The sequence below is a fragment of the Triticum aestivum genome, chromosome 7A (assembly GCF_018294505.1).
Source record: "Triticum aestivum cultivar Chinese Spring chromosome 7A, IWGSC CS RefSeq v2.1, whole genome shotgun sequence".
Classification (NCBI taxonomy): domain Eukaryota; kingdom Viridiplantae; phylum Streptophyta; class Magnoliopsida; order Poales; family Poaceae; genus Triticum; species Triticum aestivum.
The window spans coordinates 334,784,723-334,809,412 of record NC_057812.1 but is presented as its reverse complement, the minus strand read 5'-3'; the positions used below and the strand labels follow the sequence as shown (position 1 = coordinate 334,809,412).

At 45.6% G+C, this 24,690-nt stretch overlaps 1 protein-coding gene across 1 annotated transcript in view; it reads right to left on the bottom strand.

Moving 5' to 3' along the window:
- Positions 1–895: 895 nt before the first annotated feature.
- LOC123153324 (vegetative cell wall protein gp1) overlaps positions 896–24,690 on the bottom strand; it is a 36,604-nt gene continuing 12,809 nt past the window's right edge. Inside the window, exons 2-3 of the mRNA XM_044572501.1 lie at positions 2,426–3,103; positions 896–1,697 (exon numbers count right to left, since the gene is read on the bottom strand). Coding sequence (XP_044428436.1) covers positions 1,650–1,697; positions 2,426–3,103 — 726 coding nt within the window. The 3' untranslated portion in view covers positions 896–1,649. The remainder of the gene's footprint in view (positions 1,698–2,425; positions 3,104–24,690) is intronic.

Sequence of the window (24,690 nt, the reverse complement as noted above, 5' to 3'; positions counted from 1 at the left end):
CTCATCTCCAGTCCAGAGAATGACGGATGGGGGAGGTAGAACTCGGATTGAAACTGAACAATCCCAACACCATCGACCTAAACACAGGAAATCCCCAATCTGATGAACCCTAATTGGGACAGAAATACCCCAGATCGATCCACCGATGAGCCACACTTACCTCGCAAGTCACCGACGAGCTCGACGTGGACATGTCGCCGCCCTCCAAATCGACCCACCGTCGGCCTCTGAATCCTGCTGCGGTCGCTCTCTCCCCTCTCCAAATCGAGCCGTCGAGAGGTTGAAGAAGAACAGAGAGAGAGTGAAGCGAAGAGGTAAGAGAGGGGCCACATGTAAGAAAGAAGGGCAAATATGTCAAACTAACGGCAAGTTAGCGGTCAAACAGCCTTGACTGGACGGAAACGGAGCGGAGGGGCATTTCTATAAGTGGCACTGACGGCAGAGGGGCAAAACTGAGCATACCCGAAAACTAGGGGCAAAACTGAGTAGTGGGTTCGAGTTAGGGGCAGAACTGGAATTGGCCCTTTTACTTTTGCTAGGCGTATTTTAGTGAACATCCAACTGTTGTGGTATTTAAACCTGAACATTTTATTTTAATTTTTAGAAGCGAATATTTTTTTTTCTTTTTTAATAAACTTCAGACTTCTCTAATTTAAAATTTTGAACTTCATGGATTTTTTGTATGTTCGTCTCTTTTATTTTTGGATACCCAATGTATGTGTGTTTTGCCGTAAGCGGAAATTTTGAACTATCCGCGACAGAGAATATGAAGCTCACATCTACATTTTTATTGTCTTCAAGAAATGCTCGCTTTTCTGCTTTTAATTTTGAACTTCTATGCTCTAATTTTCTGTAACAATTTCATGAAGAAGAAGGAAAGCAACGCCATATTGTCTGTCAGAGAGCAACTAGTTGGGGAAACCAACCAACACATATATTTTTTTGTCTCACACACACGCGCGTGGACGCACACACACGAGAGAGAGAGAGAGACACCAAACCCAGCACGCACGCGCCAACACACTAATTTTTATTTAATAATTACTTTTGTAATGCTCTTTCTTGATTTTGAACTTTTATGAAAGTCTTCTTCGAACTTCTAGCCTTCAGCTTCCAGTCCCCCCGAGCTTTCAGTTAGCTGAAATTTGAAGTAGCATTCAGTTGTATGAATTTTAAAGTATACTACTCCAGTTCTAGAGCAACCTCTCAGACAAAAACAATCAATTTTGTAGTCAGAGCACCAGGATTTGCTCACGAGCGCCTCATGTGCTAGCAGCAGGGCGCCGAAGCTTCCTGGTAGTGGTAGGCGTTACATCCTACATGTGTTGAGCAGCACTCACCTGTTGTTTAGCATCACAAACATGTGATGGCCAAGGCAGAGGTAATCAACTTATCTACCAACAATTCCATTTCACTTTCGAATCCTACGACGAGCAACGACACATTCTCCAGCAAGCAATTAAATTGAATTCATCTGTGCCATGGAGATGGACATGTCAGCGGGGATGTGGAACTTTGTTGGCACAGTCCTGCACCTCCAGGAAGAGCTTTTAGACCTTGACGGCGACCGAGGACATGTTAGGCCGCGCCGCGCGGTCCTTGGTCATGCACTGCAGCGCCTTCGCCCGTGTCAACGAGGAAGGAGTCCCTTACGCAGGCTGTTGCACGGACACCAGCTCCAGCAGCAATACGCCGAGCTGCAAAAAAATTCAGTTAACATCATGGTTCATAAACTACTATACATTTGTAGTTAACATCATGCCCCACAAACTACTAGACGTTAGCAGGACACATGGTTCACTGGGAGAGACAAGCAGAGAGAACTACAAGTCTTTTTTTTGCAGTGAACACTATAATCTTTTACAAGTCTTCTTCAGATATTACGGAAATAAACTCTGAACTTGTAACATGATAGAAACTGAACTTCGGTTCTTTTGGAGATTTGGGAGACTGTGTGAGTTGCGTCCGCACAAGCCACCAGCTAGACACGTGTGGGAGAAGAGAGATCGAAAGCAGGCTTCTGTATATATCAAATCGACCACGGAAGTAGCAGCTTCATATCACAAGTTCAGAAGAACGTTCTACGGAGACTTCAAAACACCAAACTAAAACGTTGAGAGTATATAACCAGCAGCAGCAAGTCATGCAAACCAGTGTGACAGTCGGCGTATAGTCGTAGAACTTGGCATACATCCATAGTAGAACTTGACGGCGGTCGACGTATAGCTGTACTATAACTTTCACCAAACGTCTTTGCACTTGGTGTATAGTCGTAGTAGGGCTTCCACATCACCTAGTTAACAACAGTGGCACAAGTGCACAGCCACCGTGATGGCCGAGATGAAGATAAACGCCATCATGAAACACTACACGAAAATTGAATGATGCTTGAAGCTGCACACAGAACTGAAGTTGTAGAGCTCACGGAGCAGAATATGGCGAACTCATGCAGTTCGAGACGCTTGCGGAGCAGGCAACCTGGGAGGTAGACGCGACTGCGTTCAAGCCTCTGTTTGCTTCCCCAGCCATAAGAGACGACGGCCTCGAGCACGACCGGAGCCAACTCGTCTGCAGAGGAGGCCGCCATAGCCGTGGGATCGGAGCCAGCTCGTCGCGGGAGGTGGCCGTCGGCAGCGTCATAGGACATGGCTGCGACGGGCATCTGCAACAGGTTGGGATCAACCTTACATCGCGCGGCGCTGGCCAACGACAGCAACTGAAGACGTTGGACTGCGGCGATGGGGTGGAGCTGGAGGATGCGTACACGGCGGCGCACCTCGCCGATGCAGGGCGGAGCTGGGAGGAAGCGTTGGGCGCATCGCCGGGAGCCGGGCAAGGCCGGGAGGAAGCAGGCTGAGGAAGGTAGGTCAACGGCACTTGTGGAAGGCGGGGCGGCAGCGCGCTGGGGAAGGCGGGGCGGCGGCGCGCTGGGGAAGGTACACGGGCGGCGGCGCGTCGGGGCAGGCGGGCGGGCGGCGCGCTGGGCAGGGCGGGGCGGTGCGCTAGGCAGGGCCGACCAGCGGTGGGATCGGGAAAGTTTGGGATGAGGTGCGGCGGCGTTTTTATTCTCCGTTGTGCCGGTTCGGGAGCATTGCGTCGGCTCCTATATAGGTCGCCTGTTTTCAAATAACTATTCTAATTGTAGGATTAGAATAGTGCTACTCTCTATGTATATAGTCGTAGTAAGACTTTTATATATATATATATATAGGGTCGCGCTATTCGTCACCCTAGATGAGGAATAGTTATTCTTCACCCCTCTATTTTATCATCAATGCACGCGCTGGGCAGGGCGGGGCGGTGCGCTAGGCAGGGCCGACCAGCGGTGGGATCGGGAAAGTTTGGGATGAGGTGCGGCGGCGTTTTTATTCTTCGTTGTGCCAGTTCGGGAGCATTGCGTCGGCTCCTATATAGGTCGCCTGTTTTCAAATAACTATTCTAATCCTAGGATTAGAATAGTGCTACTCTCTCTACATATATATAGTCGTAGTAGGACTTATATATATATATATAGGGTCGCGCTATTCGTCACCCTAGGTGAGGAATAGTTATTCTTCACCCCCTCTATTTTATCATCAATGCACCGTAATTTTACATTCCGTAAGTTTTGTCTTATTTCCGACGCAAAAAGGGACCGTAAGAAAATATATAATCGTCGTAAAAAATATTTTATGTTATGTAAAATTACAAACGTAAAAATATAGTCTAAAATACACATAAACTGCAAATTTTCTTGTCTTATGACCTATATTTTTATTTTCCTATGTCAAATTTTACGTAGTGAATCAATAGGAATGTAACTATTTGAATTTGAAACGTAATTTAATTATAAAATGATCGTAAGATTACCTCGGGTGAAAAATAACTTATTCTGCACCCTGGGTGATGAATAGTAACACTATATATATATATAAGGACATGGTTGCATAATCAAATTAAACATCCGATTACATAGGTGGCTACTACACACATAGCATTTCCACATGCCAAAGTAAACTATATATTACATGCATAATTAATTAGGATAAATGATCATATGATCATCTACTTCTTGTGACGCTTGCCGCTACTGCTCTCTTTGTGGCTCGATCTGGCCTCGTCGGTTTCGGGAACATGGCATGTCACACCCACGATGCGGCTATATCTCCCACGTGTCGAGGCACGACTTAGAGGCATAACCGCATGGTGGTTTAGTCACAAGTGGGGTAATCTTCACACAATCCCATGTACTGAATAAGAAAGGGATAAAGAATTGGCTTACAATCGCCACTTCACACAAATCACAAGTTAAACATACATCATCCAGAATAGAATCAAGGTCCGACTACGAAACCAAAATAAAAGAAGAAAAACCCAAATGCTAGATCATTGATCGTCCCAACTGGGCTCCACTACTAATCCTTCGGAAAAGACACAAAACAACGACCGAGATCTTCATCGAGCTCCCACTTGAGCTCGGTTGCGCCACCTGCACTGGTATCTTTGGCACCTGCAACTGTTTAGAAGTATTTGTGAGTCACGAGGACTCAGCAATCTCACACCCGCGAGATCAAGACTATTTAAGCTTATGGGAAGGGTAAGGTAATGAGGTGGAGCTGCAGCAAGCACTAAGCATATATGGTGGCTAACATATGCAAATAAGAGCGAGAAGTGAAGCAACGCAGCGGTCGTGAAGCTAGAAGTGAAGGAAATATGCCCTAGAGGCAATAATAATGTTATTATTTTATTTCCTTACATCATGATAAATGTTTATTATTCATGCTAGAATTGTATTATCCGGAAACATAATACTTGTGTGAATACATAGACAAACCAAACGTCACTAGTATGCCTCTACTTGACTAGCTCGTTAATCGAAGATGGTTATGTTTCCTAACCATAGACATGTGTTGTCATTTGATTAATGGGATCACATCATTAGGAGAATGCTGTGATTGACATGACCCATTCCATTAGCTTAGCACCCGATCGTTTAGTATGTTGCTATTGCTTTCTTCATGACTTATACATGTTCCTATGACTATGAGATTATGCAACTCCCGTTTGCCGGAGGAACACTTTGTGTGCTACCAAACGTCACAACGTAACTGGGTGATTATAAAGGAGCTCTACAGGTGTCTCCAAAGGTACATGTTGGGTTGGCGTATTTCGAGATTAGGATTTGTCACTCCGATTGTCGGAGAGGTATCTCTGGGCCCTCTCGGTAATGCACATCACATAAGCCTTGCAAGCATTACAACTAATGAGTTAGTTGCAAGATGATGTATTACGAAACGAGTAAAGAGACTTGCCGGTAACGAGATTGAACTAGGTATTGAGATACCGACGATCGAATCTCGGGCAAGTAACATACCGATGACAAAGGGAACAACGTATGTTGTTATGCGGTCTGACCGATAAAGATCTTCGTAGAATATGTGGGAGCCAATATGAGCATCCAGGTTCCGCTATTGGTTATTGACCGGAGACGTGTCTCGGTCATGTCTACATTGTTCTCGAACCCGTAGGGTCCGCACGCTTAAGGTTTTGATGACAGTTATATTATGAGTTTATGCATTTTGATGTACCGAAGTTTGTTCGGAGTCCCGGATGTGATCACGGACATGACGAGGAGTCTCGAAATGGTTGAGACATAAAGATTGATATATTGGAAGCCTATATTTGGATATCGGAAGTGTTCCGGGTGAAATCGGGATTTTACCGGAGTACCGGGAGGTTACCGGAACCCCCCGGGAGGTATATGGGCCTTAGTGGGCTTTAGTGGAAGAGAGGAGAGGTGGCCAGGGCTGGGCCGCGCGCCCCTCCCCCCTAGTCCGAATAGGACAAGGAGAGGGGGCGGCGCCCCCCCTTCCTTCTCTCTCTCCTCTTTCCCCCTCCCGAATCCTATTCCAACTAGGAAAGGGGGGAATCCTACTCCCGGTGGGAGTAGGACTCCTCCTGGCGCGCCCTCCTCCTGGCCGGCCGCACCTCCCCCTGCTCCTTTATATACGGGGGCAGGGGGCACCCCTAGACACACAAGTTGATCCACGTGATCATATTCTTAGCCGTGTGCGGTGCCCCCTTCCACCATAATCCTCGATAATATTGTAGCGGTGCTTAGGCGAAGCCCTGCGACGGTAGTACATCAAGATCGTCACCACGCCGTCGTGCTGACGGAACTCTTCCCCGACACTTTGCTGGATCGGAGTCCGGGGATCGTCATCGAGCTGAACGTGTGCTAGAACTCGGAGGTGCCGTAGTTTCGGTGCTTGATCGGTCGGGCCGTGAAGACGTACGACTACATCAACCGCGTTGTGCTAACGCTTCCGCTGTCGGTCTACAAGGGTACGTAGATCACACTCTCCCCTCTCGTTGCTATGCATCACCATGATCTTGCGTGTGCGTAGGAATTTTTTTGAAATTACTACGTTCCCCAACAGTGGCATCCGAGCCTAGGTTTTATGTGTTGATGTTATATGCACGAGTAGAACACAAGTGAGTTGTGGGCGATATAAGTCATACTGCTTACCAGCATGTCATACTTTGGTTCGGCGGTATTGTTGGACGAAGCGGCCCGGACCGACATTACGCGTACGCTTACGCGAGACCGGTTCTCCCGACGTGCTTTGCACAAAGGTGGCTAGCGGGTGACAGTTTCTCCAACTTTAGTTGAACCGAGTGTGGCTACGCCCGGTCCTTGCGAAGGTTAAAACAGCACCAACTTGACAAACTATCGTTGTGGTTTTGATGCGTAGGTAAGATTGGTTCTTGCTTAAGCCCGTAGCAGCCACGTAAAACTTGCAACAACAAAGTAGAGGACGTCTAACTTGTTTTTGCAGGGCATGTTGTGATGTGATATGGTCAAGACATGATGCTAAATTTTATTGTATGAGATGATCATGTTTTGTAACCGAGTTATCGGCAACTGGCAGGAGCCATATGGTTGTCGCTTTATTGTATGCAATGCAATCGCGCTGTAATGCTTTACTTTATCACTAAGCGGTAGCGATAGTCGTGGAAGCATAAGATTGGCGAGACGACAACGATGCTACGATGGAGATCAAGGTGTCGCGCCGGTGACGATGGTGATCATGACGGTGCTTCGAAGATGGAGATCACAAGCACAAGATGATGATGGCCATATCATATCACTTATATTGATTGCATGTGATGTTTATCTTTTATGCATCTTATCTTGCTTTGATTGACGGTAGCATTATAAGATGATCTCTCACTAATTATCAAGAAGTGTTCTCCCTGAGTATGCACCGTTGCGAAAGTTCTTCGTGCTGAGACACCACGTGATGATCGGGTGTGATAGGCTCTACGTTCAAATACAACGGGTGCAAAACAGTTGCACACGCGGAATACTCAGGTTATACTTGACGAGCCAAGCATATACAGATATGGCCTCGGAACACGGAGACCGAAAGGTCGAGCGTGAATCATATAGTAGATATGATCAACATAGTGATGTTCACCAATGAAACTACTCCATCTCACGTGATGATCGGACATGGTTTAGTTGATTTGGATCACGTAATCACTTAGAGGATTAGAGGGATGTCTATCTAAGTGGGAGTTCTTTAAGTAATATGATTAATTGAACCTAAATTTATCATGAAACTTAGTACCTGATAGTATCTTGCTTGTTTATGTTTGATTGTAGATAGATGGCCCGTGCTGTTGTTCCGTTGAATTTTAATGCGTTCCTTGAGAAAGCAAAGTTGAAAGATGATGGTAGCAATTACACGGACTGGGTCCGTAACTTGAGGATTATCCTCATTGCTGCACAGAAGAATTACGTCCTGGAAGCACCGCTGGGTGCCAGGCCTGCTGCTGGAGCAACACCAGATGTTATGAACGTCTGGCAGAGCAAAGCTGATGACTACTCGATAGTTCAGTGTGCCATGCTTTACGGCTTAGAATCGGGACTTCAACGACGTTTTGAACGTCATGGAGCATATGAGATGTTCCAGGAGTTGAAGTTAATATTTCAAGCAAATGCCCGGATTGAGAGATATGAAGTCTCCAATAAGTTCTATAGCTGCAAGATGGAGGAGAACAGTTCTGTCAGTGAGCATATACTCAAAATGTCTGGGTATAATAATCACTTGATTCAATTGGGAGTTAATCTTCCAGATGATTGCGTCATTGACAGAATTCTCCAATCACTGCCACCAAGCTACAAGAGCTTCGTGATGAACTATAATATGCAAGGGATGAATAAGACTATTCCCGAGCTCTTCGCAATGCTGAAAGCTGCGGAGGTAGAAATCAAGAAGGAGCATCAAGTGTTGATGGTCAACAAGACCACTAGTTTCAAGAAAAAGGGCAAAGGGAAGAAGAAGGGGAACTTCAAAAAGAACAGCAAGCAAGTTGCTACTCAAGAGAAGAAACCCAAACCTGGACCTAAGCCTGAAACTGAGTGCTTCTACTGCAAGCAGACTGGTCACTGGAAGCGGAACTGCCCCAAGTATTTGGCGGATAAGAAGGATGGCAAGGTGAACAAAGGTATATGTGATATACATGTTATTGATGTGTACCTTACTAATGCTCGCAGTAGCACCTGGGTATTTGATACTGGTTCTGTTGCTAATATTTGCAACTCGAAACAGGGACTACGGATTAAGCGAAGATTGGCTAAGGACGAGGTGACGATGCGCGTGGGAAATGGTTCCAAAGTCGATGTGATCGCGGTCGGCACGCTACCTCTACATCTACCTTCGGGATTAGTATTAGACCTAAATAATTGTTATTTGGTGCCAGCGTTAAGCATGAACATTATATCTGGATCTTGTTTGATGCGAGACAGTTATTCATTTAAATCAGAGAATAATGGTTGTTCTATTTACATGAGTAATATATTTTATGGTCATGCACCCTTAAAGAGTGGTCTATTCTTATTAAATCTCGATAGTAGTGACACACATATTCATAGTGTTGAAACCAAAAGATGCAGAGTTGATAATGATAGTGCAACTTATTTGTGGCACTGCCGTTTGGGTCATATCGGTATAAAGCGCATGAAGAAACTCCATACTGATGGGCTTTGGAACCACTTGATTATGAATCACTTGGTACTTGCGAACCGTGCCTTATGGGTAAGATGACAAAAACACCGTTCTCCGGTACTATGGAGAGAGCAACAAATTTATTGGAAATCATACATACAGATGTATGTGGTCCGATGAATGTTGAGGCTCGTGGCGGATATCATTATTTTCTCACCTTCACAGATGACTTAAGCAGATATGGGTATATCTACTTAATGAAACATAAGTCTGAAACATTTGAAAAGTTCAAAGAATTTCAGAGTGAAGTTGAAAATCATCGTAACAAGAAAATAAAATTCCTATGATCTAATCGTGGAGGAGAATATTTGAGTTACGAGTTTGGTGTACATCTAAAACAATGTGGAATAGTTTCGCAACTCACGCCACCTAGAACACCACAGCGTAATGGTGTGTCCGAATGTCATAATCGTACTTTACTAGATATGGTGCGATCTATGATGTCTCTTACTGATTTACCGCTGTCATTTTGGGGATATGCTCTAGAGACGGCCGCATTCACATTAAATAGGGCACCATCAAAATCCGTTGAGACGACGCCATATGAACTGTGGTTTGGCAAGAAACCAAAGTTGTCGTTTCTGAAAGTTTGGGGCTGCGATGCTTATGTGAAAAACTTCAACCTGATAAGCTCGAACCCAAATCGGAGAAATGTGTCTTCATAGGATATCCAAAGGAAACTATTGGATACACCTTCTATCACAGATCTGAAGGCAAGACTTTTGTTGCTAAACTCGGAAACTTTCTAGAGAAGGAGTTTCTCTCGAAAGAAGTGAGTGGGAGGAAAGTAGAACTTGATGAGGTAACTGTACCTGCTCCCTTATTGGAAAGTAGTACATCACAGAAACCAGTTTCTGTGACACCTACACCAATTAGTGAGGAAGCTAATGATAATGATCATGAAACTTCAGAACAAGATACTACTGAACCTCGTAGATCAACCAGAGTAAGATCCGCGCCAGAGTGGTACGATAATCCTGTTCTGGAAGTCATGCTACTAGATCATGATGAACCTACGAACTATGAAGAAGCGATGGTGAGCCCAGATTCCGCAAAATGGCTTGAAGCCATGAAATCTGAGATGGGATCCATGTATGAGAACAAAGTATGGACTTTGGTTGACTTGCCCAATGATCGGCAAGCAATTGAGAATAAATGGATCTTCAAGAAGAAGACTGACGCTGACGGTAATATTACTGTCTACAAAGCTCGACTTGTCGCAAAAGGTTTTCGGCAAGTTCAAGGGATTGACTACGATGAGACCTTCTCACCCGTAGCGATGCTTAAGTCTGTCCGAATCATGTTAGCAATTGCCGCATTTTATGATTATGAAATTTGGCAAATGGATGTCAAAACTGCATTCCTGAATGGATTTCTGCAAGAAGAGTTGTATATGATGCAGCCGGAAGGTTTTGTCGATCCAAAGGGAGCTAACAAAGTGTGCAAGCTCCAGCGATCCATTTATGGACTGGTGCAAGCCTCTCGGAGTTGGAATAAACGCTTTGATAGTGTGATCAAAGCATTTGGTTTTGTACAGACTTTTGGAGAAGCCTGTATTTACAAGAAAGTGAGTGGGAGCTCTGTACCATTTCTGAAATTATATGTAGATGACATATTGCTAATCAGAAATGATATAGAATTTCTGGATAGCATAAAAGGATACTTGAATAAGAGTTTTTCAATGAAAGACCTCGGTGAAGCTGCTTACATATTGGGCATTAAGATCTATAGAGATAGATCAAGACGCTTAATTGGACTTTCACAAAGCACATACCTTGACAAAGTTTTGAAGAAGTTCAAAATGGATCAAGCAAAGAAAGGATTCTTGCCTATGTTACAAGGTGTGAAATTGAGTAAGACTCAATCCCTGACCAATGCAGAAGATAGAGAGAAAATGAAAGATGTTCCCTATGCTTCAGCCATAGGCTCTATCATGTATGCAATGCTGTGTACCAGACCTGATGTGTGTCTTTCTATAAGTCTAGCAGGGAGGTACCAAAGTAATCCAGGAGTGGATCACTGGACAGCAGTCAAGAACATCCTGAAATACCTGAAAAGGACTAAGGATATGTTTCTCATATATGGAAGTGACAAAGAGCTCATCGTAAATGGTTACGTTGATGCAAGCTTTGACACTGATCCGGACGATTCTAAATCGCAAACCCGATATGTGTTTACATTAAACGGTGGAGCTGTCAGTTGGTGCAGTTCTAAACAAAGCGTTGTGGCGGGATCTACATGTGAAGCGGAGTACATAGCTGCTTCGGAAGCAGCAAATGAAGGAGTCTGGATGAAGGAGTTCATATCCGATCTAGGTGTCATACCTAGTGCATTGGGTCCAATGAAAATCTTTTGTGACAATACTGGTGCAATTGCCTTGGCAAAGGAATCCAGATTTCACAAGAGAACCAAGCACATCAAGAGACGCTTCAATTCCATCCGGGATCTAGTCCAGGTGGGAGACATAGAGATTTGCAAGATACATACGGATCTGAATATAGCAGACCCGTTGACTAAGCCTCTTCCACGAGCAAAACATGATCAGCACCAAAGCTCCATGGGTGTTAGAATCATTACTGTGTAATCTAGATTATTGACTCTAGTGCAAGTGGGAGACTGAAGGAAATATGCCCTAGAGGCAATAATAATGTTATTATTTTATTTCCTTATATCATGATAAATGTTTATTATTCATGCTAGAATTGTATTATCCGGAAACATAATACTTGTGTGAATACATAGACAAACCAAACGTCACTAGTATGCCTCTACTTGACTAGCTCATTAATCGAAGATGGTTATGTTTCCTAACCATAGACATGTGTTGTCATTTGATTAATGGGATCACATCATTAGGAGAATGATGTGATTGACATGACCCATTCCATTAGCTTAGCACCCGATCGTTTAGTATGTTGCTATTGCTTTCTTCATGACTTATACATGTTCCTATGACTATGAGATTATGCAACTCCTGTTTGCCGAAGGAACACTTTGTGTGCTACCAAAGGTCACAACGTAACTGGGTGATTATAAAGGAGCTCTACAGGTGTCTCCAAAGGTACATGTTGGGTTGGCGTATTTCGAGATTAGGATTTGTCACTCCGATTGTCGGAGAGGTATCTCTGGGCCCTCTCGGTAATGCACATCACATAAGCCTTGCAAGCATTACAACTAATGAGTTAGTTGAAGATGATGTATTACGAAACGAGTAAAGAGACTTGCCGGTAACGAGATTGAACTAGGTATTGAGATACCGACGATCGAATCTCGGGCAAGTAACATACCGATGACAAAGGGAACAACGTATGTTGTTATGCGGTCTGACCGATAAAGGTCTTCGTAGAATATGTGGGAGCCAATATGAGCATCCAGGTTCCGCTATTGGTTATTGACCGGACACGTGTCTCGGTCATGTCTACATTGTTCTCGAACCCGTAGGGTCCGCACACTTAAGGTTTTGATGACAGTTATATTATGAGTTTATGCATTTGATGTACCGAAGTTTGTTCGGAGTCCCGGATGTGATCACGGACATGACGAGGAGTCTTGAAATGGTCGGGACATAAAGATTGATATATTGGAAGCCTATATTTGGATATCGGAAGTGTTCCGGGTGAAATCGGGATTTTACTGAAGTACCGGGAGGTTACCGGAACCCCCCGGGAGGTATATGGGCCTTAGTGGGCTTTAGTGGAAGAGAGGAGAGGTGGCCAGGGCTGGGCCGCGCGCCCCCCCTTCCTTCTCTCTCTCCTCTTTCCCCCTCCCGAATCCTATTCCAACTAGGAAAGGGGGGAGGGGGAATCCTACTCTCGATGGGAGTAGGACTCCTCCTGGCACGCCCTCCTCCTGGCCGGCCGCACCTCCCCCTGCTCCTTTATATACGGGGGCAGGGGGCACCCCTAGACACACAAGTTGATCCACGTGATCATATTCTTAGCCGTGTGCGGTGCCCCCTTCCACCATAATCCTCGATAATATTGTAGAGGTGCTTAGGCGAAGCCCTGCGACGGTAGTACATCAAGATCGTCACCACGCTGTCGTGCTGACAGAACTCTTCCCCGACACTTTGCTGGATCGGAGTTCGGGGATCGTCATCGAGCTGAACGTGTGATAGAACTCGGAGGTGCCGTAGTTTCGGTGCTTGATCGGTCGGGCCGTGAAGACGTACGACTACATCAACCGCGTTGTGCTAACGCTTCCGCTGTCGGTCTACAAGGGTATGTAGATCACACTCTCCCCTCTCATTGCTATGCATCACCATGATCTTGCGTGTGCGTAGGAATTTTTTTGAAATTACTACGTTCCACAACAAGAAGTGATCCTGAAACTACTTACGTTCAAACATAACCTGTAACACCCACGACGCGGCTATATCTCCCACGTGTCGAAGCATGACTTAGAGGCATAACCGCATTGTAAGCAATGTCACAAGTGGGGTAATCTTCAGACAACCCATGTAATGAAATAAGGAAAAGAGGTACATAGTTGGCTTACACTCGCCACGCCACACAATAACGTAAATATCATTACATTCATCCAGATACAATCAAGGCCTGACTACGGAACCAAAATAAAGACAACACCAAATGCAACAAAGTTCCCGATCGCCCCAACTGGGCTCCACTACTGATCGTCTGGAAAATAAACATAGTATCGTCCTGAGTCCTCATCGAAATCCCACTTGAGCTCAGTCGAATCTCCTGGAGCGGTATCATCGGTCCCTGCATCTGGTTTTGGAAGTAATCTATGAGTCACGGTTACTCAGCAATCTCACACCCTCGCGATCAAGACTATTTAAGCTTATAGGAAGGGTAAAAGGTATGAGGTGGAGCTGCAGCAAGCACTAGCATATATGGTGGCTAACATACGCAAATGAGAGCGAGAAGAGAAGGCAAAGGCACGGTCGAGAAACTATGATCAAGAAGTGATCCTAGAACAACCTACGTTCAAGCATAACACGAGACCGTGTTCTCTTCCCGGACTCCGCCGAAAAGAGACCATCACGGCCACACACTATGTTGATTCATTTTAATTAAGTTAGGTTCAAGGTTTTCTACAACCGGACATTAACAAATTCCCATCTGCCCATAACCGCGGGCACGGCTTTCGAAAGTTCAAATCCCTGCAGGGGTGTCCCAACTTAGCCCATCACAAGCTCTCACGGTCAATGAAGGATATTCCTTCTCCCAAGATGATCCGATCAGACTCGGAATCCCGGTTACAAGACGTCTCGACAATGGTAAAACAAGTCCAGCAAAACCACCCGAATGTGATGACAAATCCCGATAGGAGCTCCGCATATCTCGTTCTCAGGGCACACAAGATAAGAAATTCGTACAACTAAAACCAGCCCTCGAGTTTCCCCGAGGTGGCGCTGCAAGGGGCTCTAGTTTGGACCAACACTCAGAGGAGCACTGGCCCGGGGGTTTAAATAAAGATGACCCTCGGGCTCTGGAAACCCAAGGGAAAAAGAGGCTAGGTGGCAAATGGTAAAACCAATATTGGGCATTGCTGGAGGAGTTTTATTCAAGGCGAACTGTCAAGGGGTTCCCATTATAACCCAACCGTGTAAGGAACGCAAAATCAAGGAACATAACACCGGTATGATGGAAACTAGGGCGGCAAGAGTGGAACGAAACACCAGGCATAAGGCCGAGCCTTCCACCCTTTACCAAGTGTATAGATGCATTAAAATAGACACGATATAATAATGATATTCCAACAATAAACATGTTCCAACAAGGAACAAACTCCAATCTTCACCTACAACTAGCAACACTAAAAGAGGGGCTGAGCAAAGCGGTAACATAGCCAAACAACGGTTTGCTAGGACAAGGTGGGTTAGCGGTTTGACATGGCAATATGGGAGGCATGATAAGCAAGTAGTAGGTATCGTACCATAGGCATAGCAATAGAGCGAGCATCTAGCAAGAAAAGATAGAAGTGATTTCGAGGGTATGGTCATCTTGCCTGCAAAGTTCTCCGAGTTAACGTTAGCTTGATCCTCGTAAACGTACTCAACGGGTTCCTCGATCACGTACTCGTTTCCCAGCTCTACCCAAGCAAGAACAACAAGCAAAGGGAGACACAATCAACCACGTGCAATGCACAAACGACATGATGCAAAACATGGCATGGTATGCGGGATGCGATATGCAATGCATATGCATGTTTCGGAAAGGAAATATTGAACCTGGCCTCAACTTGGAAAACCAAGAGTGCCACTGGAAAGATGAGTTGATTTCGGTCGAAATCGATATAAAGATCACCGGAATCGGATGCACGGTTTGCAAATGGCAAGCAAAACAAATATGGCACCGGTCTGCGTTTAACAGCACGAGGCAATCTAAATGCATCAAGAACAACAAGCTAGTGCACTCTAACATAACAACAAAATACATGGCAGGGATCCACTCAAGATGCTTGATAAAAGATGAACACTGAGCTACGGCTAATTCACTCAATAGCAGGTTCAAACAAGCATGGCAAAAGTGGAAAAGATATCAGGTTACAGACTTAGTGAAAATAACATGTCAGGAATTTAACATCAGGAAGCAAAGTTTAGAGCAAGATAACAACATGCTACAGGAACATATCATGGCAAAGTAAGGCATGGCATGAAGCTAATCAAAGCATACAACAAAAGTCCCTTACTGACCATAAGCCAAACGGGATCAGAAAATACAATGGCAACCATGTGAACATAGCAATTATCGTTAACAGATTCAGACTTGGTAGAAAACTGGAACATGGCAAAACAAATATTAAGTAGGCATGTTTACGAGCTAGATGCACTCACCACAAGGCATTGCATGACAAACTAAGCATACACCCAGCAAGTTGACATGGCATAGAAGCTAAACATGGCAAGAACAACAACATAGCTTGCATGGATCAACTACAACAAGCTCGGCAAAAATGCTTAACACGTAAACAATCTGCCAGGAACATTTTGTAGCAAAAGTAGAGCTCGATTGAGTCAAGCTAGGGTGCTCCATAATTTCAAGCGAAGACATGGATGGGTAGAGCATAACAATATCTACAAAACATCCTTACTGATCATGCTCAAAAGAGGCATGGATCACTCGGTAGCAACATGAATACATGACATAAAAATATTAACAGGGCAAAGACTTAGAAGATTTTTAAGTCCCTGAAATCAGCAACATTACGAGGGCTACTTTGCATGCTTGTGCTAGTCACCACAGAGATCACAAAAATACATGGCATACACCCCTGTAAATATGGCATAGCATACTTCAAAACACATGTAGAGCTCAAGTTCATAGGAGGCACACATCAATCATGACAAAAAAGACAAATGTCCAATTACTGATAAGAATCTGAAACTAATATAAACTAGCACTCTTGCAACAGCATTTAGGGCATCAAGATGAACTCAAATGAACATGATGCAATGAGATGAAATGAAGTACTCGTCGAGACGAACAATTTGATATGCTACATGCCCGAAATGGAGCCACAGATACAGAGTTATGGCATGATGAACAATGCATAAAAATACTAGGGTTAGGGCAAAAAGTCAACCCGAGTTTCCAGATCTGGATCCGGATCGGGTTACTGTAGCGGCACGGAACCCAAGGTTCAATGGAGGGGATCGCCGGAGATGCGCCGGAGGACTTGCTGGAGGGAGAGGGGCGGCTGGCCGGAGCTCGGGACGACGCCGGGAAGGAGCTGCGTCCACCGCGGCGGTGAGCGGCTAGGGGGAGGCGACGGGCGGCGGGACCGGCGAAGAGCAAGGCGGTGGGGTCGCCGGCGTCGGCGGGCGGCGGCGCAGCGGAGGAGGAGAGGTGAGGAGGCGCGCGGGGGTTCGGCCTGGTTGGCGGCGGGGAGGGCCGGCGCTGGGCCTGGCGGGCCCGCGCTGTCGGCGGCGAAGTGGGGCGCCCGCGGGGACACGTGGTGCTATTTGGTTGGCGGCGGCGAGAGCGTCCGGTGCGGCCCGGACGTGTCCAGCGCGTGGAGAGACGAGGGGGACTAGGGTTAGGGTGGAATGACCCGGGATTTTCGGGGAAGAGACCTTTTTATAGGTAGGAGGTGCTAGGAGGCTCCAAATTGAGCACGGTTTTCGGTCACGCAATCGTGATCGAACGACCTAGATGATGGAAGGGGTTTAGGTGGGTTTTGTGCCACTTTGGAGAGGTGTTGGGCTGCAACACACACGAGGCCTACTCGGTTCCTCGGTAAACCATTGGAGTATCAATCGAAGTCCAAATGGCACGAAACTTGACAGGCGGTCTACCGGTAGTAAACCAAGGACGCTTGGCGAGTCTCGGTCCAATCAGAAAACGTTTAATACTCACACACGAAAAGAGGTAGAAAGGGACACCGGAGGACATAGGAGCGCCGGAATGCAAAACGGACAACGGGGAAAATGCTCGGATGCATGAGACGAGCACGTATGCAAATGCAATGCACATGATGACATGATGTGAGATGCATGACAAAGAAAAAACAACATGAAGACAAAAACCCGACAACGAGGAAATATCATAACTTAGTGCCGAAAATGGCAAGAGTTGGAATACAAATATGGCAGTTTACATACAGGGTGTTACAACACTCTACCACTACGAAAGGATCTCGTCCCGAGATCTAGGGCTGGAAAAACTCCGGGTACTCAGAACGGAGGTGGTCCTCGCGTTCCCAGGTGGCTTCACGGTCGAAATGATGTGACCACTTGACTTTCAGGAATTTGATAGACTTGTTGCGAGTCTTGCGCTCAACTTCTTCAAGAATAGCAACGGGGTGCTCATGATAAGACAAGTCTTCTTGGAGATCAATCTCTTCAAAGTTGATGGTGCGGTCAGGAGTCTTGAAACACTTGCAGAGCTGAGACACATGAAACACGTCGTGCACGTTTGCAAAGTTGGATGGAAGCTCAAGTTGATAGGCGAGATCGCCTCTTTTGCCGATGATCTTGAAAGGACCCACGTACCTAGGGGCAAGCTTCCCTTTGATACCGAAGCGATGAGTACCTTTCATTGGAGAGACGCGGAGGTAGACATGGTCTCCGATCTCGAAAACCAAGTCACGATGCTTGCTATCATAGTAACTCTTCTGGCGCGATTGCGCGGCTTTGAGATTTTCACGAATGACTTTGCACATTTCTTCAGCCTCTGTGATCAAGTCATTTCCAAGAAATTGATGTTCACCAGTCTCTGACCAGTTAAGAGGAGTACGGCACTTCCTGCCATAGAGAATCTTGAACGGGGCCTTGCCCGAACTCGCTTGGAAGCTGTTGTTGTAGGAGAATTCGTCATATGGAAGACAATCTTCCCACTTCATACCGGAATAAATGACACAAGCCCTGAGCATATCTTCAAGAATTTGATTGACTCGCTCGACTTGGCCACTGGTTTGAGGATGAAAAGTTGTGCTGAAGCGAATGTTGGTGCCCATGGCCTTCTGAAAAGAATCCCAAAACTTGGAGGTGAAGATGCTGCCACGATCTGAAGATATCAACTGCAGAATGCCGTGCAAGGAGACAATCCTGGAGGTATATAGCTCTGCCAACTGAGCTGCTGTGATAGATTCTTTGATAGGAAGAAAATGAGCCACTTTGGTGAGCTTGTCGATGACAACAAAGATAGCATCATTGCCACGCTTGGACTTTGGAAATCCAGTCACGAAGTCCATCTCAATATGGTCAAACTTCCATTCTGGAATGGCAAGAGGTTGGAGGAGACCAGCTGGTCGTTGGTGTTCTGCTTTCACTCTTCTGCAGACATCACATTCGTTCACGAATTGAGCAATCTCGCGCTTCATTCGAGTCCACCAATACGACTGCTTGAGGTCCTGGTACATATTTGTACTTCCAGGGTGAATAGAGAGGAGTGAATTGTGAGCCTTGTTCATAATGACTTTACGAAGGTCACCTTTAGGAACAACAATGCGATCCTCGAAGAATAGAGTATCCTTGTCATCAAGACGATAGCACTTGTACTTGGGTTGTCTCTTGGCAATCCCAATCTTCACCTTCTTCACCATAGCATCAAGAAGTTGAGCTTCGCGAATATGATCTTCCAAAGTGGGAGAGACTTGGAGGTTTGCAAGGAATCCTTGAGGAACAACTTGGAGATTGAGTTTGCGGAAAGCTTCACAAAGCTCTGGTTGATAGGGCTTGATAATCAAACTGTTGCAGTAAGCCTTCCTCCTCAATGCGTCAGCAACTACATTGGCCTTGCCTGGAGTATATTCAATACTCGGATTATACTCTTGAATCATCTCTACCCAACGAGTCTACCTGAGGTTGAGGTTTGGCTGAGTGAAGATGTACTTGAGACTCTTATGATCAGTGAAGATGTCCACTTTTCTTCCCAATAAGAGATGTCTCCATGTTAAAAGAGCATGGAAAACTGCCACCAACTCGAGGTCATGAGTGGGGTAGTTCTTTTCGTTGGGCTTCAACTGGCGAGAGGTATAGGCCACAACTTTCTTCTCTTGCATCAACACTGCACCAAGACCTTGAAGGGAAGCATCACAGAAGACCTCGAACGGTTTGGATTCATCAGGAGGAGTCAGAACTGGAGCAGTGACTAACTTCTCTTTCAGGGTGTTGAAAGCGATGTCACATTCAGGCGACCAGACATACTTCACATGCTTCTGGAGAAGGTTGGAAAGAGGCTTCGCGATCTTAGAGAAGTTCTCAACGAACCTTCGACAATAGCTTGCGAGCCCAAGGAAGCTGCGGAGTTGCTTCACATTCTGAGGTGGTTCCCAATTCACAATTGCAGACACCTTCTCAGGATTAACCGCTATGCCCTTTGCGCAGATGATATGCCCAAGGTAGAGAACCTCATCGAGCCAAAACTCGCACTTTGAAAACTTCACATAGAACTGATGTTCTCTGAGTTTATCCAGCACCAATCTCAAATGTTTGGCATGACCCTCCTTGTTCTTGGAAAAGACCAAAATGTCATCGAGGTAGACCAAGACGAAGTCATTTGTGTAGGCGTTGAAGATGAAGTTCATCATGCGAGAGAATGTTGGAGGAGGGTTGACAAGGCCGAAAGACATGACAATGTATTCATATGAACCATAGCTTGTCCTGAATGCTGTCTTGGGGATATCTTATTCACGAATGTGAATCTGATGATAGTCCATACAGAGATCAAGCTTGGAGAAAACTTGAGCACCTTTGAGTTTTTCGAAAAGCTCATTGATGTTGGGAAGTGGGTACTTGTTCTTTATAGTCTTCTTATTCAATGGACGGTAGTCGACACAAAGTCGGTCCGTTCCATCCTTCTTCTTGACAAAAAGAACACCACAACCCCATGGAGAAGAACTTGGTCGGATGAGACCCATACGCTCTTGAATATCGAGTTGTTTCTTCAGCTCCTTCAACTCTTCAGGTCCAAGCTTGTAAGGACGTTTGCAAACAAGTTCCATGCCAGGTTCAAGATCGATGATGAATTCAACTGGCCGGTGCGGAGGCATTCCTGGAAGCTCTTCTGGAAAGACGTCTTGATATTCGCAAATGACTGGAATCTGAGAGATGGCATCCAACTCACCCTTCTCATTGAGAGAAAATAGTCGAATGGTATCATCACGAGCGGCAAAGACGATTACATCCTCAGACGAATGTGGCAATTTGATCTGCCTGGTAGCACAATCAAGGTGAGCCTTGTGCTTAGAAAGCCAGTCCATTCCAAGAATAAGATCAATATCCGTGTCACCAAGGACATTAGGAGATGACAAGAACTTATAGTCGCCCAACGTGATAGAAACATCCGGAACGAAAACTCGAGAAGTCATTTGTCGGGCCGGAGAAACAATAGCCGTCTCGGCAAAACTTGAGTAACCAAATCATGCTTAGATGCAAAAGGTCTCGAGATGAAACAATTCGATGCACCAGTGTCAAAAAGAACTTTTGCAGGAATATGATTAACAGGAAGGTTACCCATGATGACATCTGACGAGTCCTCTGCCTGAGCTGCGTTCATCATGTTGACCTTTGCGAACTTGGGTTATGCTTGACCACTGCGGTACTAGCAGATCTCATAGGAGGAGGAGGAGGAAGACGCCTCTGATTGAAGCATTTGTTGGCATAGTGACCCTTCTGCTGACACTTGTTGCACGTGACCTCTGAGAGCGGACGGTGATACGGAGCACTTGATCTTGGAGTATGAGACGAAGTCTTATTCTGAAAGCCTGGGTTGGGTGGGTAGGAAGATCCATTACCACCTTTGCTCTTCTGCTGATAAGGCTGACAGAATGGAGGAGGAGGAGGCATCCAATACTTTTGCTGCTTAGTTGCCACTTGAGTTGAGGAAGAAGGAGGTGCATCCCTGACTCGTTTCTTTGAAGCATCACACTTGAGTTGAGCAGTCTCTTGTTTCAGTGCCATGTTGTAGAACTCATCGTACTTCTGCGGCTCAAAAAGCACGAGAGCTAGTTGGAGATCTTCTCTGAGGCCACCTCTGAACTGATAAATCATGCTCTTCTCGTCAGGGACGTCTTGCTTAGCAAAACAAGCAAGCTTCTGGAACATGATGTTGTACTGGTAAATAGACAAGCTGCCTTGCTTCAGATTGCGGAACTCCTCACGCTTGCTCTCAACAACACTCTGAGGCATGTGGTGAGCTTTGAAGTCTTGACGGAATTCATCCCAGGTAATCACACGACCTCCTCTGGAATCTTTGTATTGCTGATACCATTCTGCAACTTGGTATTTGAGTTGGAATGAGGCAAACTTGACAAAGTCCTCAGGCCTGACGTTGCTGCACTCGAAATGCTTGCAGATATCCACGAGCCAATCATCAGCGTATGTTGCCTCGACACAGTTACTGAAGGTCTTTGGCTGGTTAGCGAGGAACTGGTTGAGTGTAGCAAACTGATTCTGATTGTTGCCATGGCCTTGGTTCCCTTGGTTGCGCTCTTGCAAGAGTTGCATGATCAGCTACCTGTTGGCATTGGTAGCGGCCATCACAGCTTGCCATGCCTCCGGAGGTGGAGGTGGTGGTGGCGGTTCAGGATTCTGATGCGTTGGAGGAGCCATCCTGAAGAGGGTGACATCCGTTAGCATTTTGACAGACATATATTCAAGCTGAATCAAATGGATTGAAATTGCAACATATAGTCTTAACATCCGAACAAAATGAATGAATGCCTTCCAATTGAAATGGTCATACTTCCATAAATTGAGAAGCCACTTATATAGAGGTAGAAGAATAAAACAACAAGGTACGTACAAGAACAAATACTTGGTGAGGATTACCCAACCACAAACCAAATATCCACGGAAGAAATACTAGAGCTACATGAATTCCCACCTATGAAACTCCCAAACCTTTCCCGGTTATGCAATTAGGTGTTGGGGATACAGGGGAAGCATAATATCTCACCCAAAGCTAGCAAATCCTACATCCAGATGTATCCATCCTTCAACACATAACCAAAAAACCTTCGGAAAGCATTTACCTCAACCTTCGAAAAGCATCTGTTATACGAGTTATGGCAATACTCCTGAACTCCCGCCCCGGTACTAGGTGGCGTCGAGGTTATCTCACCAACAACTGCATAAAAGAGCCTTTCAATGTCGGCGAAACTCAGGTATTCCAGAAATGCAACGATAAAATTGTGATGACAACACCTCGGAGCTCAACTCCCCGGGACACTGCCACAACCCCTAAATGTTAGGAGGCACCAAGAACAATGTTCTCGTCACAAATCCATCGGAACGATTCCAAGATACCCGCATGATCCTAAATTTTTTTAGTGAAATTTGAGAAGAGAAGAGTCAAAACTCTACGTCAGGATGCCTCACCAGAGCGACGAAGGGACTGAGGAGTAAAAATAATCCTACTCTCCGATATATATAATCCTAAATGACTCAAAACATTTTTTTCTAGACTCAACAACGCCAACGATTCGATCAAGCAGGGGGCTCCTAAGTCGGGGAAGGCTCTGATTACCAACTTGTAACGCCCACGATGCAGCTATATCTCCCACGTGTCGAAGAACGACTTAGAGGCATAACCGCATTGTAAGGAATGTCGCAAGTGGGGTAATCTTCACACAACCCATGTAATGAAATAAGGAAAAGAGGTACATAGTTGGCTTACACTCGCCACGTCACACAATAGCATAAATATCATTAAATTCATCCATATACAATCAAGGTCTGACTACGGAACCAAAATAAAGACAACCCCAAATGCAACAAAGTTCCCGATCGCCCCAACTGGGCTCCACTACTGATCGTCTGGAAAAGAAACATAGTATCGTCCTGAGTCCTCATCGAACTCCCACTTGAGCTCAGTCGAATCTCCTGGAGCGGTATCATCGGTCCCTGCATCTGGTTTTGGAAGTAATCTGTGAGTCACGGGGACTCAGCAATCTCACACCCTCGCGATCAACACTATTTAAGCTTATAGGAAGGGTAAAAGGTATGAGGTGGAGCTACAACAAGCACTAGCATATATGGTGGCTAACATACGCAAATGAGAGCGAGAAGAGAAGGCAAAGGCACGGTCGAGAAACTATGATCAAGAAGTGATCCTAGAACAACCTACCTTCAAGCATAACGCGAGACCGTGTTCTCTTCCCGGACTCCGCCGAAAAGAGACCATCACAGCCACACACTCTGTTGATTCATTTTAATTAAGTTAGGTTCCAGGTTTTCTACAACTGGACATTAACAAATTCCCATCTTCCCATAACCGCGGGCACGACTTTCGAAAGTTCAAATCCCTGCGGGCGTGTCCCAACTTAGCCCATCACAAGCTCCCACGGTTAATGAAGGATATTCCTTCTCCCAAGACAATCCGATCAGACTCGGGATCCCGGTTACAAGACATCTCGACAATGGTAAAACAAGTCCAGCAAAACCACCCGAATGTGCCGACAAATCCCGATAGGAGCTGCACATATCTCGTTCTCAGCGCACACCAGATAAGCAATCCGTACAACTAAAACCAGCCCTCGAGTTTCCCCGAGGTGGCGCTGTAAGGGGCTCTAGTTTGGACCAACATCAGAGGAGCACTGGCCCGGGGGTTTAAATAAAGATGACCCTCGGGCTCTGGAAACCCAAGGGAAAAAGAGGCTAGGTGGAAAATGGTAAAACCAATGTTGGGCATTGCTGGAGGAGTTTTATTCAAGGCGAACTGTCAAGGGGTTCCCATTATAACCCAACCATCTAAGGAACACAAAATCAAGGAACATAACACCGGTATGACGGAAACTAGGGCGGCAAGAGTGTAACAAAACACCAGGCATAAGGCCGAGCCTTGCACCCTTTACCAAGTGTATAGATGCATTAAAATAGACAAGATATAATAATGATATTCCAACAATAAACATGTTCCGACAAGGAACAAACTCCAATCTTCACCTGCAACTAGCAGCGCTAAAAGAGGGGTTGAGCAAAGAGGTAACATAGCCAAACAACGGTTTGCTAGGACAAGGTGGGTTAGCGGTTTGACATGGCAATATGGGAGGATGATAAGCTAGTAGTAGGTATCGTAGCATAGGCATAGCAATAGAGCGAGCATCTAGCAAGCAAAGATAGAAGTGATTTCGAGGGTATGGTCATCTTGCTTGCAAAGTTCTCCGAGTTAACGTTAGCTTGATCCTCGTAAACGTACTCAACGGGTTCCTCGATCACGTACTCGTC